The 16,514-nt window shown below is 42.1% G+C and overlaps 1 protein-coding gene across 1 annotated transcript; it reads right to left on the reverse strand.

The window, feature by feature from the left end:
* Window positions 1–8,748: 8,748 nt before the first annotated feature.
* On the reverse strand, window positions 8,749–16,406 carry GJD4 (gap junction protein delta 4). Its single transcript, XM_010712491.3, is given in 2 exon segments — window positions 8,749–14,902; window positions 14,905–16,406. Coding segments are annotated over 2 exon segments (1,416 nt in total). The 5' UTR covers window positions 15,542–16,406; the 3' UTR covers window positions 8,749–14,123.
* Window positions 16,407–16,514: the final 108 nt, after the last annotated feature.

Raw genomic sequence — 16,514 nt, forward strand, 5'->3', positions numbered from 1 at the left:
AAAGGAAAAGAAAAAAAAAAAAGAATCTAAATCCTAATTTCTTTTCTAAAATAGGATCACTGAGAATGCAAAGAGTAAAAAACCACGTTAGACGTTTTTCTGTTCCAGATATTTTTATGCCTTCTTATATTCTGTCAAATTAGCAATAATTTAAAAGCAATTGGTTAGGTTGTGCGTTAGCAGTGAAAAGATAGCCCCAGGTCCCTTATTAACCTGTCAATCATGGTAAGAGATGGGCAGCTACCCTGCTAATGACACAGATATCAATCATTATTTGTGGGAAAAACCTTGTTCCATTGAGCACTGACTTGATTATTTGGTGTCCCTTTCAAAGTTCCCATGGCTTAATAGAGACTTCCACTTCTACAAAGTTACCCGAATCATGAAAAGGAAAAAGTGAAAATGTCCATCTTTGACTCTTGGAAGAGAAAAATTTCTAAATTCTTGATTGTAAACAATGTTCCTCTGGGATTTGTGCTTGCTGCCTGTGTATATACTAATCAATCAGAATATTGACCTGTGTTGCTTAAACAGGCCTGTTTTAGCTTAGTATTTTCCTTTAGGTGAGCTATATTGTGCTGCTGGAACCTTCTTTTAACAGTTGTTACAGTATCTAAATCAAGGCAGTCCCACCACTGTCAGTGGGGCTACAGTAAAGGTTTTCTTTCTGCTGGAGAATCCCATGCATGTAGCAAGGAAGGGGAGCTGAAACTGTGGTGGGAGTTTGTTAGATAAGTCTCTTGCAGAGTGCTGGGATGTGCTGCTGGTGCTGAGATAAAACATCTCTCAGAAACCGATAGGAAGTAGCTGTGTAGCTCAGCCTACTCTGGAATCAGCAAAGAGGTGCTGCAGGTGAACACAGCCAGGGAAGCAGTCTCAGAACTAGTTAGGTTACCAAGATGCCTACCGGGGCACTAATGAGTGCCCAAGCACTGACTGAGCAATAACACAAAGGTTAAACAAAGATGAGATAGAATTTAACTTGCTGGAAACCCAAACATGGGGAAACAGTGCTGGAGAAGAAATTTTTGTGAATCAACATAGATTTTATGTCTAAGAAAGGGGGGAGAAAAAGGCACCCTGGTATACAAGATACATAAATCCACAACTGCACCAGTGCATGCACTGAGTTGCACATTAATTTACGAGGTGTGATGATAAACCTGCCTTCTCCCTTGAACTGCCACAGAACTACTAACAATAGTCCCAGCAGACAGCGAGCCAAGTACTTCTCACCGAGCAGAAGGGATCCAGGCACCCTGGTACTGACTCACCTGTGGGCAGAAGCAACACCCACACCAGCCCACGAGAGCCTCCCCATCATCACTGGTGTGGCTCCATAGCACAACCTGAACAGCAGCGACTGGAGGGCTGGGTAGGGGGCAACCGAGAACCTCCCACAGCTCACAGAAAGGTTTAACTGCTTCATTCAGGAGAGCGACTAAGCTAGCAGAGAAACATGGGTTGGGATTTTTTTCTTCTCTATTAAGCAGCATACCTTTTGAACGTTCCTTTTCTTTCCAGGACCCTTCCCTGCTTTACATGTTCCTGCTCCAAAAGGAAATCCTATGGATTAGCCTCCTCCTGCTGTAATGACTGAATAATCCCTCGGCCTCCAAAGGAGCTAGCCCAGCTGCCTGCGGGCTTTTTAAAGAGGCAGAGCTGCCCAGGTGTGCTGCAGAGCACTCGGGAGGGACGGCTCCCTTGGAGCTAATGGATGTGGCCTGCAACCTGCTCCAAAACTTCCCTGGTTCTGGGAAAACTTTCCTGAAGCTTTGATAAGCAATTATCACAAAAGGGAAAAGACTTTGGACAGAGAAATTCTTATAAATTGAAATAATGTGATTGTGGCCAAGCATTCTGGGAAATATTTTATAGTTCCTGCAATAAAAGGCCTATGAAGGCTGAGACTGGTACACAAAGGGTCTTTTTTGTTTTGTTTTGTTTTGTTTTTTTTCCTTTTTCTCCTATGCAGTATCTAAAAATTGAAATACTGTGGTGCTCACCCATTAGAGAGTTTCTCCAAGGTGATGAATCAGTCTTAATAGGTCGCACAGGTGTGGGTAAGAAATGCAGGCATAAAATTTTATGTGAGGTACACTGGCTACATAACATTGGGAAAAACAGTGATGATGAACAGTCAGAAAACAAGAAAAAAACCACAAAAGTAACATAGTCTTGGAGTGAAAGCTAACCTTCAGCCAAGACCATGCGGTAGGGGAGCTCAGTGTTGCACAGGCAAAGCAACTTATAGAATTGCAATCAGTTTCCAAAGTGCTGGTTACAACACAAATGTAGCATGTTTTGCTCCTGCCCTCGTGCCCAGAGCCATGCTCAGGGCATACTCTGTTTCTCCAGCTATGCACTTCTTGCATTGTGAAATTACCCATCCCTGGCCTAGCAGGCAGCAGATGAGGAACAGCCTCCCTCTGTTTCCCATCCTGGCCATGTTCCCTCTTTTTCCCCCTTTATAGCAAAACTGGATGGTACTGAAAAGATGGCACACCTCTTCCCAGACTAAAAGAGGCTGAGCAGCAAATGTCACCATGGAAAAAAAAACAAGGGTGAGCCTTAGGAGAGTATGGAAAGTGCTGTACAGATGATGGTCTGTGGGAGAAATATCAGACAGGGCAGAATCCCTGAACATAGTTGTGTAGGCAACCTTTAAGAGAACCAGATTAGCTATGCTCTATTTATTTAGCCGCTTACAAATGGCCGTCATTACTGTAATCAGGTATATGAATTTCACTGGTTCAGCAGAGGGGTTCACACATCGTAAATGCTTGGTGGAATGGAAATACCCGGTGTCTGGTATTAAAATGTGGAGCCGTCATCGGAGGTGATTAAGGACAGTCAAATCACTCCAGAAACTGGTACCTGAGGTCAGGAGCCGACCCAAGCTTTTTGAAGGGTGAGGTAACACCTTCTCACTCCCACGAGCCCTTTATCTGGGATCTCAAAACACTTTACATTCATCAGTGAATTAACAGTCAAATTTCTTCTTGCGAGACAAAAATTGCAGCAATACTTGGGCTAATTAAGTGTACGTGCCGAGTCTAGAAGAACAACCTGGACTTACCGGCCCTGATGAGCGCACTTCACAAGCGCACTCTGACGCCTTCGTCCTCCCCATCACCGCCGTGCGGCAGCGCCCTCCGCTGGGCGGCGGGCGGAACTGCAGCCCGAGGCGGAGCTGCGCGGCGCTGCTGCCGGCCTGCAACCCGGGCCGGACTCCCCGCGCCTCTGCTCTTCCCAGTCCCCGTCACTTCATCCCTGCACCGCAGTACCGTCCCTTTCGCTGCTCCAGCAGGAGTCTGCGGCTGCTTTCATGTTGCTGCCCGCCTCTCTCATAGCTCCAACAGCCCCGGCCCTTCTGTCCCATCCCACGCAGCCTATGTTTTTTAAAATGCATTGCAGGAAGATGGGTCTTTTTCAAACACCGTTGTACTTTATATGATTTATGGGATGCTTCACACATGCTTTACATGTTAGCAGTGTGTTCTTTCCTCCAAATTGCTAAAATACACCTCCGATTCTTTTGGAGAAAGTTTGTTAGTCTCAGTTATTATTTCTGCTTGAAGCTGTCCACGAGAGAGGTTTATAGAATAGCCACAGTGTCCCATTTTCACACCTTCTGGAATTAGAAACGGCTGTTTTGGTGCCGTGAGCCAGGGTGATCCAGGAGGCATGTCAGGCATGGCACGCTCACTGCTGCTCCAGGGCTGAAATGGGAATGGCCTCATTTGATGTAAATCAGAAAACGCAGCAATTTGCCTTATGAAGCAAAATGCTTTCCTTGGCTCCCTGACCAAACGTAGAGTGGGAATAAAATGAAACCTGGCTTTTTGGAAGGAGAGGGATCGTTTGCCATCCAGCTCCAGGCCCTGCAGCTCTGCGCCGTGCTCCTGTACACTGCTGCCATCTGGAGCCGCAGCGCAGAGCCGGGCAGCAGCAATGTGCTCCTGTGCACAACACTTTCACCACTGTGATTTTTAAGCTGAAATTACTTTTTTCCCCCCTCCTAAAACTCTAGGAAAGCAATATTGTGCCTGTAGTAATTAGGAAAACCGCAGTTTTCCAGGATATAGAGCAGGGCGTAGGAATAGTCAGCCCAGGAAACCAGAGGCCCACGAGGAGTTTCGCTGCTGCCATCCTCCAGCTCATTAGTGTACCAGAATTGTGTGTGTTGTTTTTAGCGACTGAAGAGTTATTTATGGCTTCTATGTTCTCAAGCCAAAGTGAGTGAGGGGTGCAGCCGGGGCAAATGCATCAGAGCAATGCAAATCACTGACAAGGCATCATGAATGCAAGCTGAGCAGAATTTAAATACAATCCATGAATGAGAGGAAAGATTTGCATGAAGGAAAGAATCATTAGAATCTGATTTAACAAGCAGTGTATAAAATGGGCCTTTGCAGCTTAACGTGAAGCAAAGCACATTCACGTTATACATTCCTAATGAAAAAAAAAAAAAAAAAAAGCAAAATCACAAAACCCCTAATTTATTAGTAGGGTTTGGAATAGAAACGGTTTTCACAGAATACCTTTAGATCCTGATTCAGAAACTTGTGCTTGATTGCTTTCTTGAATAGAAGTGGATCATAAGCATGTAGGGTGGCAGGGACTATTTAAGTGCATGCCAAACTCCTATTGATTTCAGTGAGATTTTATAAGATGCTTAAAATAAGAGTGTGCTTAAATGTTGGTTTGAACAAGAGTGCTTTTCTGAATTAGGGTTTAACTCATAAATTTACGCAGTGCTTTCACATGGGAAAATAGGAGAGATTAGAATTAGGTATTAAAAATATAAACATAAATATAAATATAATAAATGTGCATAGAATTCTATATAAATATGTATTTCTGCATGTCATAAAAGAACTTAATGGAGAATTACTCAGGACAGAATTTTCTGTAAGGTTCAAAAGCCAATAGAGAAAAAAAAATCTGTGAAAGCTGAAAGTGAGTAACATTCATAGAGCCATAGAGCAACTTGTATAGATTCTGTACTGATTTAATCTCAGCTGAATAATGGAAGATTTTTAATATAAAGTTTGATGTAGATAGTGGCAGTCTCTTGGAAAAGGGATATGTTATTCTACATCAAGCAATATGATATTCTGTCTTTAAGAAAAGAAAATTGCCTTGAAGAAACTCTGCTGGTTATCATTTCCAGTCAGTGGCCACAAACACTGGGCAACAAACTTTAAATTAACATCTCCTATAATGCAGTGTGTCTGAATATTTTTCAAAGCAGTGAGTGCAGTGGCAGACTCTGATATGGTGTATTTCCTGATAATAGCTAATTGTGTATTTCTGTCAGTTCTAGACAATCTTTTAGTTTTTATTTAAGCATTAATTGATCTATGTAATTACATCTCTTAGCATATTCCTGTAGCGCCACAGTGCTTCTTTTTATGTAACTGTGGTCCCTCTCAAGTGAGTTATTAGCAGCAATACACATGAAACTTGCAAGAACTCTGCCAGTGTGTGCAATATTGGCTGTGCTTGTGAATGTTAGACTTTGTGTCAATTCTTCCTTTGGCTATGTGTAAGTTTTCAGAATGCTGCAGCAGAATCTGCAATAAGCCCTTTGGAAATCTATGAAATCTATGATTGGTGTGGTTTTGTTTTTCTGTTCTTCTCCTAAGTCTACCAGGAAAATGTTCAACAAAAGGTATTTCAGCTCAGTAGCAATGCTATTTTCCTGACTGCTTTCTCTGTCTTTGGTTGAGCAAAAGCAGTATCTCATTTGGTGAAAGGCAGCACTCTCAACAGTAGCACTCCTCTGGCTCTGATCATTGCTTACACATTTCTTCATATTTTCATACTCTCAGTTTTTACTCCTTTATTCTTCCCCCCTGCTAGTGCCACACTTAGTGAAGGATGGAGTTCAGCTCAGGACTAATATAGCAGTAGTGGGAGTGTGGGCAACTCCCTCAAAGATAGGCACTGAAATGTAGGTGGCTTCTTCTTGAATTGAATCCTGCCGTGAGAGTCTGGCAATTTTTTTTATCTGTCACAGCTCTGTTGTAACATCTGAGTGTTTTAATTGATATATTCTCTAATTGCTGTTTCCTCAATTTTTTGGGCTGTATCATGTCTTTGCATGAGCTAGTACAACTTCTAGGTTTGATTGCTCAGTGGAGAAGTAGCTTCTCAGCAGCAGCCTCTTTGACCCACTCAGGAGCACTCTGCACATTGATTCTAGGGATTTGGGAGGGGTTATTCTTAATGGGATCTTTGATTTATCATAATTTATTTAAAATGTGTTATTTTAGTGTCATCTTTTTTGGCTGTTTCCATATCTGTAATGATATCCATGTTCTGTTGTTTGTTTGCTTGTTTTATTATTCTTTGCAGTATATTCAGTTCTTTATTCTTTATTTTATACTTTAAAATTTATTCTGAGGCAGCTTCATTTCCTGACAACCATTTAGGGAGGCTATTGGTTTTATTTCTGTTTGCTTTTTCAGTTTTCTTCACTTATCCAAACTGCAGGCTGGCTTAAAGTGCTTAAGCGTATCTTTAAACCATGCAAATTCCATCAGTTCCTCTAGAGAGCAGCAAATATGTTCAAATAAAATATTAACACGATTCAACATAATGTTTGGTGAAACACTATAATTGAACTAGATAAAGAACAAAGAGCAGTGAGGAATGGAGGTCCTGCAACCAAGTTTGGCCTTTTCAAGCACTACCTGAGAACTGTCTTAGCACTTACTGTGGATGCAGTCCCCTGCCCTAAATGTCCTGCTTGACCCTAACCCCTACTCTCCAACATAGTTTGGCACAGGGGAGAAGGAAAGCAGTGGGGGTGCAGCCTGGGCTGGGCACCAGATCTGTGGGCTATAAACTTTCCTGTCCTTACTCACACAGGACTGTGAGCCAAGAGGAAGCACTCCATTTCCAAAAACACCCACAAGCTGTCTGTTCCTCATGGTCAGTAGGTGTCTGACAGATGGGACTCTGTCTCCTGTGTGCACAGGGTTTAAGGGAACTTGGCACCTCACAGTGAGCCACAGATACTTGTTTTTATGAAAAATAGTCAAAGTAATGAAAAGTCTTCCCAGCTGTAGACCTCTTCAGACTAATACCACCATGTGTTTGGCCCTAAATAATACATAAATCTTTAAAAGAAGGACAAAGCCCCCTTTGTTCTTTAAGATCAGTCTCCAAAGCAAGATTGACAGCTGCCTGCTTAAGCACTTGGACAGCTGACACAGATGTAACAGCAAAGTGAATTCAGTCTAATGGGAAAATCCATGAAAGAGTGTTTTCAAAATCCTCTCATGCTTGCAGGGGTGTTTTTGGTAGGATTTTGCGATAGTAATGCTTCTTGGCCTGTGCTGGAGTTTGTACAGATGTCTAAAACAGCTTTTGCAAAGGTTTTTCTCACAGATATAAGCCTGGCCAATTGAGCCAACTTAAGTCATCCCAGATCTCCACGAGGTCTGTAACCACAGCAGAGCAATTCCCCCTTCCTGTTCTCTGTGGACCTAAGTAAGTTTTGTCAACACACCCACCCTTCCTGATGGCATTTGTTTCCAGTTACTGGGTACTGAGGTATAAAATCAGAGCCTCTTTCCCCAAATTAACAGTTAAATACAAAATACTAAGAGGCAGCACTGGATGGACAGAAAGCAGTCAGTGTAAGCTAATACCAAGGCCACAGCAAAGGAAGGTGCTGCAATCCCTTCTGGGAAATAGACTTAGCATGGACTCAGGCATGACTGGACGAAGTTGGAGGGGCTGGAAGAGCAGGATAGGGCATATATGCATCTTATCTTGCTTGCCTAAAGGACACTCACCTCACCCCAGCATATTCACATAATACAGGGAAAGGAGGGGTCAATTCAGGCCACAAGGGGAAAAGCAACAAAAGGGAATGCTCTCTATGTAGGTAAAAAACATGTTTATTGTTATTTTTTTCCCCTGCTTTTTGGGTAACTGACCTCTTAAGTACCAGGAAGCTTCTTCAGTAACTGCATAGCACTGGCTGGCTTCTACTGGTGGGTTGTATGCACACAGAGTCAGATACAATCACTGCAGCAACACAGGCAGGCTGATAAACAAGTTCTGCCTCATTTCTGGAAGCACAGTTTGCAAAAGAACCTGGAAATGGCGGAAGCTGTAGTACAGGGTAGGCAGTGAAGGCTGTAACTTGCTGCTCTTTGAGTTGTGAGCTGGCAGCCCCAGTGGGGTGCAGCTGGGAGTACTGAGAAAACACAGCCTTCTGCTTCATGGAACCCACCTGGTAGCGAGGCAGAAACAAGAAGCATTGCCCAGTGCTGTCCACAGGTGTTAGAACAGAAGTAAGCAGCCTAAGAGCTTTGCTGAAACCAGACCTTTGTCTTCAGTTCATAGGCACTTTGAGTCATGCCAGACAAAAGCTTTTCAAGAGGTAAAATATATTGAGCCAAATTGTTTCTGAGACTGGATCCTTTTAGAAATATTTTAGGAATCTCACCTAGGAATAAATTTACTATAGAAACAGATCTTTTTTTGGGGAGGAGGTGGAGGGAGAAGTATTGTCCTGAGGAGGAATGAAATCCCAACTATCAGTTTAAATCAAGTTGGTAACATTTTAGAATTTCTGGTGAATTTCTGGTGAAGTACAAAAGCCAAATAAATACCGTGACACTGTTGTTTTAAAGGTTGTCTTGTGGGTTGTTGTGATTAAAGGTTATAAAATATATCTCTCAGACACAGGTAATTTGTCTAGATTTTTTGATAAATTATTTCTTATTTATTCACACTCTTGCATAGTTTCTGTTGCAATAGACCATGAAAATTGAGACAGACTTCTTCTGAGCTGACGGAGCTGTGTGTATCACATAATTCAGTTCCAGACTATGAAGCTGACAATTGTTACCATCTCTATTTTCAATACAAAAAAAAAAAAACAACCAACCAAACACTAAAAAGCTTTGTTTAGATCATTCCTTAATTTAGTGTCGTCTTTCGAATATCAAATAGTTTTACTCTCCACAGGAGCATAAAATTTGATGCAGTTCAAATTCTGTTGTTTTCTCCAGTCAGAAGAAAGATTGGGGTCTTTCCTAGATTGTGCATGGAGGCATATGTGAAAGTCTCTGGTGAAGCTGTGTGAACAGCTATCTATCGGTGCACCACATTACATAAATTGTGTTAGATATATTCCGTGTTTATGTTCACATTTCTTTAGGAAGAGGCTTGTGAAGCAGGAGAAAAGTGTGGATTTTTTTAGCCAATGTGCTGCCCGTCTGCCTGTCTCTGACTTTTTTCTAGCCTTTCAAGGACAGCACAGAGACTCAGGAAAGAGCAGATGCCAGAAACAAGCGGTGATCACAGTGTGTATGGTCTTCCAATGCAGGAAGGTTGGGCACCTCGTCTGTGAGGACAAGGAAGGCATTGCTTAGCAAGTCTGAGTGGGCTCTAGAAATGTTATATCCTGTTGTTGTTTTGTTTTCATATTGCACAGTGGGACTAAGAAAAGGAGGAAAACCAGAGGAGAATGCAAAAAGTCATTCTACCAGCATGTACTTTTCTGTTTGTCATTATGATTATTTCTTTGCCAAAAGCAGCAATTTCAGAGAGAGAGAATCCCCAAATACAACCTGGTGAGTGATCTTAAAGTCTCATAGGCAAGATAAAAGTTATGCATAGAGTAAAAATAGAAGTGGAGGATTTCTGAGTGCTGGCCTCCACCCTTTTCTTTGAAGGCAGATTGTATGAACTAAACAAAAGCTCAGAGTCTGCCATCATCTTCACTCAATAAATTGTCTATCAAAGCTAGCCCAGTTCTCCAAGTGCTAGCTGCAGAACCTGAATCAGAGACATCTCTCTGTCTTCTGACATTTCTATGTTGTGAATGGCGCAGGATTAGAAAGCAGGTGTTGGGTTCTATGATTCTCTGGGTTAGCACTGTATGTGAACTCTTGTAATGAAGTCACTGCTAATAATGTGGAGATTTGGAGGTCTGGAATATCCTGCTTGTCCAACCCAAATGGAAGAATCATAGAATGATGAAGGTTGGAAAGGACCGCTAAATCATCTAGTCCAGCTGTTATCCACCCCCACATTGCCCACAGAACTGTGTCCCTCAGTGCCACATCTCCACATTCCTTGAATACCTCCATGGACGGAGGCAATCCCTGGGCAATCTGTGCCAATGCTTCACCATTTCTGAGAAGAAATCTTTCCTAATATCCAACCTGAATCTCTCTTTGCGCAATGTAAGGCCATCATCTCTTGTGACAACAGAAGTGGGAGAAGGAAGGGCCTAAGCTGGCAGACAAGGCTATATGAATGCAAAATCTGGCTACTTGCATGCTAGATAATACAAATCGTAAAGATACCATTCATTCTTTTTGATTAGATTTCTGCCTTGCCAAACTCATTTTCCAGAATTACCACAAACCAAGAGTTCATGCTATGACTTTGAACAGAAACTATCAAATTTGCAGAATATTTTAGCAACTCAATTACAGTGTAGGAGCACTGTAAAATGACTTCCCTATCAGCTGAACACAGGCTATTAAGAGCAGTACAAAAGACAGAAGTTAAAGAACAGTCTTTCAACGACTCAACTTTCCTAATTTTGGAGATGCATTTTTTTATCATCTTAAAATATTACAAGCAGTAATAATTTATCTGTTCTTCATTGTAATAATGACATTAAAATAAAATTATGTGCAATTAATATCCCCTTTAATGATCCCTGCTAGAAAGATAATCACTGCAATAACGATGTATCACAAAAGGGCAGATAATTTTAATAACTTGAAAGAATACACTAAGGATCTCTCTGCAGTGTTAACTTCAGATTTAATACTTATCATAGTCTGAACTGAGAGATTCATGGAGAGCAACTGCTGATAAAGGGAAATTATGCATTCTCCAGACACCTGCCTGCAGTGTACTTCACAAGAGAATAGAGTCATAGTTTTCCACTGTGCTGCTGAGAGTAAACCAAAGTAACCCAACATAGAGAGTGAAGAAAGAAAGTGATTATAGCTGATTGACTCTTGGGATTTGGCTTTTATTTTGGTATTAAGAAACATATTTCAAACTAAAACAAAGCAAAAAAAAAAGAAAAGAGTTCAGAAACAGTTTTTTAAAACCTATTCTTATTTAATATTGAGAAATAGAACTGATGCCTTGCTGTTGTTTCTTAATCATGCTGATCCTGCTCAAACTCCCAGAGATACTTGGTTTACTGTGTACAGAACATAGAAGGTGCAAGTCTCCAACATCCTCCTAGAGTACTAGAGCGACAGAGCCTCCTGAGGGCAATGGTAGGAGAGTGATATGGTCAGGCAGAAATGCCTCTTCTGGAGTAGCTGGGTTAAGAAGTGATATAAAGACACACAGCAAACTTAACAAGCAGGTTTTGCAATATTCTTCTGAGTACAAAGTAATATCTGAACACTAAAGCTTTGCTTACGTAGAATAAAATCTTGTTATTTCCTTGCTCTACACCTATTACTCCTTTACTCTCCTTCAATGACATCAGCATATCATCATAATACCTTAACAACCAGTGATACTGAAAATAAGGAGAATGTAAGGAGAAGAGCGATCCTCTGTGTTCCCTCTTTCAAAGAGATCTGTAGTGCTTCCTCATTCCCATGGCAGATGCAGTGTCTTCTAATTTGCTTGAGCTGGGGAAGCTCAGGACAGTACAAACATCTCTGCACATCTTCCCTTGGTCTTCCCTTGCTGGTAAATGCATCCAGCTTTGTAAAACCACACCTTTATAATTTAATAAACAAAACTTGCAAAGAATTATTAGAAGACTCAGAGACATTCCCTAACGAGTGAGTGGTTGATGCCAGAAGTATCTATTCCCTCTTGTACCATACGAATCCTGCAGTGTTAGTGCACAGGTGTTTATGTTAGCAGTTGATGGGTGCACCAGGCCCTGCAGCAGCCAGGTCTGCAGCCGAAAGGCACAACCCAGGCCACAGTTTCAAGACCGGAAACCACAAACAGAATAAGGGAGATTTTCACTCATTTCACTTTCTATTCCAGACACAAAGAGGATCTTCTCAATTGGAAATGAGGCTCTAAAAGATGTCTAGCTAAGGACACAAATAAGCAAACTGTGTCCAGCCACAGTACTTTTATTATTTATCCCATCCTATTTATATCTCACACCGAGGGATGTATGCGACAGCCTGAATCCGCATTTGTTCCTTCCATTCCTCCTCACAGCTGAGGAGAGGCAGTGAATCACAAAAGGTCTCATTGTTGCTGTCTTTAGTTCTGGTGTGGGTAATCAGCACACACCCCACTACAGAGGCTTTGGAGGATGAGGAATTTAAATATTTAATGTTTTTCTGCCTATGATAAATTTAATAATTAATGCCACTTCTGTCCTGGAAATGACAAAACATACAGCAAGCACACATGATAAAAGAAACAAACACAGCTAATGAAGGGGAAAACATTGCTTAGAAAGTAGCAATTAAGGCCTTCTTTAGCACACTTCAGGGTTGGCAAGGCACTTTACAAAAGTAAATTCTGCCGTCCAGTAAGCTTCCCAGTTCCTGAAGGGATGGAGAAGGCAAGGGATCATTAAGTGCTGATCTTTACCTTGTATGTGTGAGGAGTGATACACACAGTTGTGAACCAGACTGTCCCAAAGGCATGTGCATCCACAGGAGAGAACATGACAAAAGTGAAAGCTGTTTTCCCTTGTTGCTGTGGTGAGGAGCCAGCCTTTAAGTCATTAGATACATGTTATATGGCGAAGTGAGGGCCAAATTGGTTCTCAGCTTCTTTTCCCTTTGCATAAATCTAAGAGGAGTGGGAACTGCTCCAGTTCCAGGCTGCTGACACCAGCCTGTGTCACCCTGCAGAGCAGTCTGTGTAAAGGCTCTTCTGTTGGTGCATTCCCCAAGCACGTTCTGCTCTGCACCCTCCCCCACTGATACCTGCAGGTGTGTGCAGCTTACAGCCCACATTCACTTACCAGGTATGAGGAAATTCAGCTCACACACTGCCGTGCTTCACTGCTGGACCACGCTTATGTAAATGCAAGAGGATTCATATCGAAGGAAAGCACAAAGCGTGACAGCAATAAGTTATTCTGTGATTCATCCCATTTAGACATGTTTTCCAATGATTAGTGTCTGTCAGTCACAGAGTGAGTACTTGCATAGATGTTGCTGCTATATCCTTCTCTGGGATTAGAAATCATTTTCCCTAAGCTCAGGTCTGGGATAATCATATAATGGTAGAAATAGGTACATCCAGAAGGTGACTCACGTTAACCTAAGGGATGCCTGGGACAGATCAGATGAATCATTCTCCCTGCTGAAATAGGGAGCCTAGCACGACTATTCAGATTAGGATGTAACACTTTGTAGACATGTCATTAGTAGATCTACAATCACACATAGTAAGTAATGCCAGGGCATGGGCACTGGAGCTCAGCCCTGCACTGTCAAGCTGCTGCTGCTTGCTTCCTGGGCAGCTCTGCAGCTCAGCAATCAACCATGCAGCCACCTCATTTTGGAGTTCATGGAGCTGAGTAACACAGACAGGCTGTGCCAGCTGATCTCAGGGCCAGAGCAATTACTGCTTTGGTGCTGCTAATGAGTGCAGGTGTGGTCTTCAATACAGAAAAATGTGTAAGATCCAAGCTTTCTTTGCATATTAATTCTTTGTTACCACACAGTCATTTTTATTTGTTACCTACTCTTGCTTTGTCCTTTCTTAGAGTGGACTTAGGGAGCTTATTGTGAGAAGATCAATTAACCTTCTGAGAGTGGACAACATACAACTGTGCTTAAAAGTCACACCTTTCCTAAATTCAATCTGTTGCAGTAGGTGAGAGCAAACAACTGTACAGATGAACTCTTAGAACAACAGGTCAGTCACGGTCCACAGCTTTTTAGAGTCACAGCTGGAAAAGTGTAAATATGTTATATTTTCATAAAGACAGTTCAGTTAATGCAGTATCCTTTGAATTCTCATTTGAGCTTTTCCTTCCTCCTCAGTGGAGGTTTGTTTCTCCTTCTTTGGTTAGCCACGTACAGCAAAGCAGCAAGTCTCTGCCCCTGTGACTTTCTGACACCCCTCAGGAGCACAGCAATCTGTCCTGCTGGCCCAAAGCATAGGGTGCACTCAGGGCTTTATACCCATTCAGACTTTTTTGATCTCAAGCAACTAGTACTGCTATAATTTGATTGCACATCAGGATTTTTTAGCTCAGCTGAAGGGCAGTATCCTAAAAGCTTGCTCTGAACTACAGAGGAAGAACTTCCAAGGTGAGACTTGATCTGAGGTCTCAAAGTCAGGGCAGTATCTTTAACGAAGCTTTGCTGGAGCCCAGGTCTCACTTGTTGGCATGCAGTTCCTTGCTGGTCACCAGCACACAGGTGTTCTTCAATGCTATCTTGCTTAACAGCAAGATCTCCTGACACACAGGGCTTATGGCTGTGGCTGTTAAGGTTAGTGCTGGCAGCTTGCTGAGAGACCTCTTCAGGATGAAGAGCAGCCTCCTCTTCCTCTTCAGAGAGAAGTGAGCAGGAGCCATCGCTGGTCTGGCTGCCATTCAGTGCTTGGCAGTCTTGATTTTGGGGAGAGGAAGAGCTACCAGACTGTGCTGGGGGAATATTTAAAAGGCCCTCATTCTCTCTGTGGGGGTTGGCCAGCTGCTTGTTCCTCTGGCTTCTTGCTGTCATTTGCCGAAGAGCACAGACAAGGTCAGCAAGGCTGAGCAGAAAGGACAGACTGGTGACACTCCAAATGAAAACCATCATGATGGATTTCTCAGTGGGCCGGGAGATGTAGCAATCAACTGTGCTTGTACATGGTGAATGGTAGCAGGAAAAGCGCTCGGGAACAAAAAATCCAAAGAGGAAATACTGTGCAGCTGCAAAAGCAGCCTCAATCAGTGTCCTAAAAAAAGCTGAACAGCGTATGCCCCAGAAAAATTGAGGACACCTAGGCTGTCCACATCACAATCCAATCTATTGACAAGATCACTCCTACAGAGTTCCTTCAGGTCTTTGGAGTTTGATAAACCCTTATTCCCTCTGCATCCATACACCAAACAGTGCTTTCTTACAATGTACGTTGCTACCTGGTGCAAAACATAAACGCTGAATGCAGTGTAAGGTAGCAAGATAGACACAGTCTGTATGAACCAGAACCTGAAGTGAGATATGGGAGAGAACAAGTCATAGCAAACATTGGAGCATCCAGGCTGCAGGGTGTTGCAGACGAAGCGCTCCTGTTCATCTTGATAGAGTGGATAGCCTGCTAACACCACCACTGCCATTCGCAGCAGAACTACCAGCATTAGCCAGATCTTTCCTAGAAGAGAACAAAAGAAAAAGAGTAGAGCACTAGAAGGAGAGAAGGTAGGTGATGCTCTCTGTATACAACGCATTTGAAAGGATACCTCTGAAGTTAGTTCCCTCTTTGAAAAGCACCTCCTTGGCTTTGTTTTGGCTGGGACTGAAACTTGTGTGAATGTGTTAGCCAGCATATTCCATAACTTTCGTCTAGACTTGACAGTGTAGGAGTCTGACATACAGTAAGCCATGCAAACTGAAAATGCAGCCTAACAATAACACTAACCTAATAATAATATGCCCAAATCTGGTAAAAAGAAGTGAGTGAGTATTCCCATTTCGCTTGGTTTCATACTTCTGCACCTGGATTTTGTACTGTATTTATGTTGATCAGCTAATATGGCATGAAACTGTAGATCCCAAAAATTATTCAATGATGTAGCAGTTGTTCTTTATCTTGGCCATGAAGTCATATATAAAGCTTACTGCAGTGTCTAGACTGGTATTTACTCATGAGCTAGCTAACAGGTGCTACCAAGAAACTTATTCAAAATGTACTACAAATGTGCATTTGTGTGTTCACACAAGAACCCTGTCATTTCTCTGTATTACTTCTCTGGTTGCCTTGTCTGGAGCATACCTCCTTGTCATCCTGCGCCTTGGCATGCTGTCTCTCTCCATTCAGACCAAAAGCTCCCTCCTGTCTTAACACGAAGTAAAGCCTTACAGGTCTGGCATTTCCATACACTTTTATTTGTCTTTTACTGAATTGTTTCAAATGGTTGTTTTAAGCAGGGAGAGATCAAAACCTAACCTTATTCCATCATGCCAACAATACTGAAAAATCAGGAACTGTAACCATGCATGTCATATCTTTAGAATGAGACTTTGTTGTTCATGAGAGTTTCTTGGAGGACTTTTGGATGGGGTAGGTTTTTCATAAAGGTTTTTTGGTAAAGTCACACAAATTTCTGTATTGATGGCAAAGCTATTTTTAAAACAGAAGTCCTTTTCCTGAGCTGGGTTGGGAAGTCTGAAAACAATCTGTTATACAGTCAAAACACAAAAATACACAGAAAAATTCAACATTTGAAGTGAAGTTTTAGCACTTGAATTTCTCAAGTTTCCTTTTGAATACTGTCACTGCTTCTGTATGTGGTTTTGAAAAATTCTTTTAATTTAACAATCCTCTGCTTTAGTTTCATGTATTTTTAAAACACGTCA

This window comes from Meleagris gallopavo, chromosome 6, assembly GCF_000146605.3.
Source record: "Meleagris gallopavo isolate NT-WF06-2002-E0010 breed Aviagen turkey brand Nicholas breeding stock chromosome 6, Turkey_5.1, whole genome shotgun sequence".
NCBI lineage: Eukaryota > Metazoa > Chordata > Aves > Galliformes > Phasianidae > Meleagris > Meleagris gallopavo.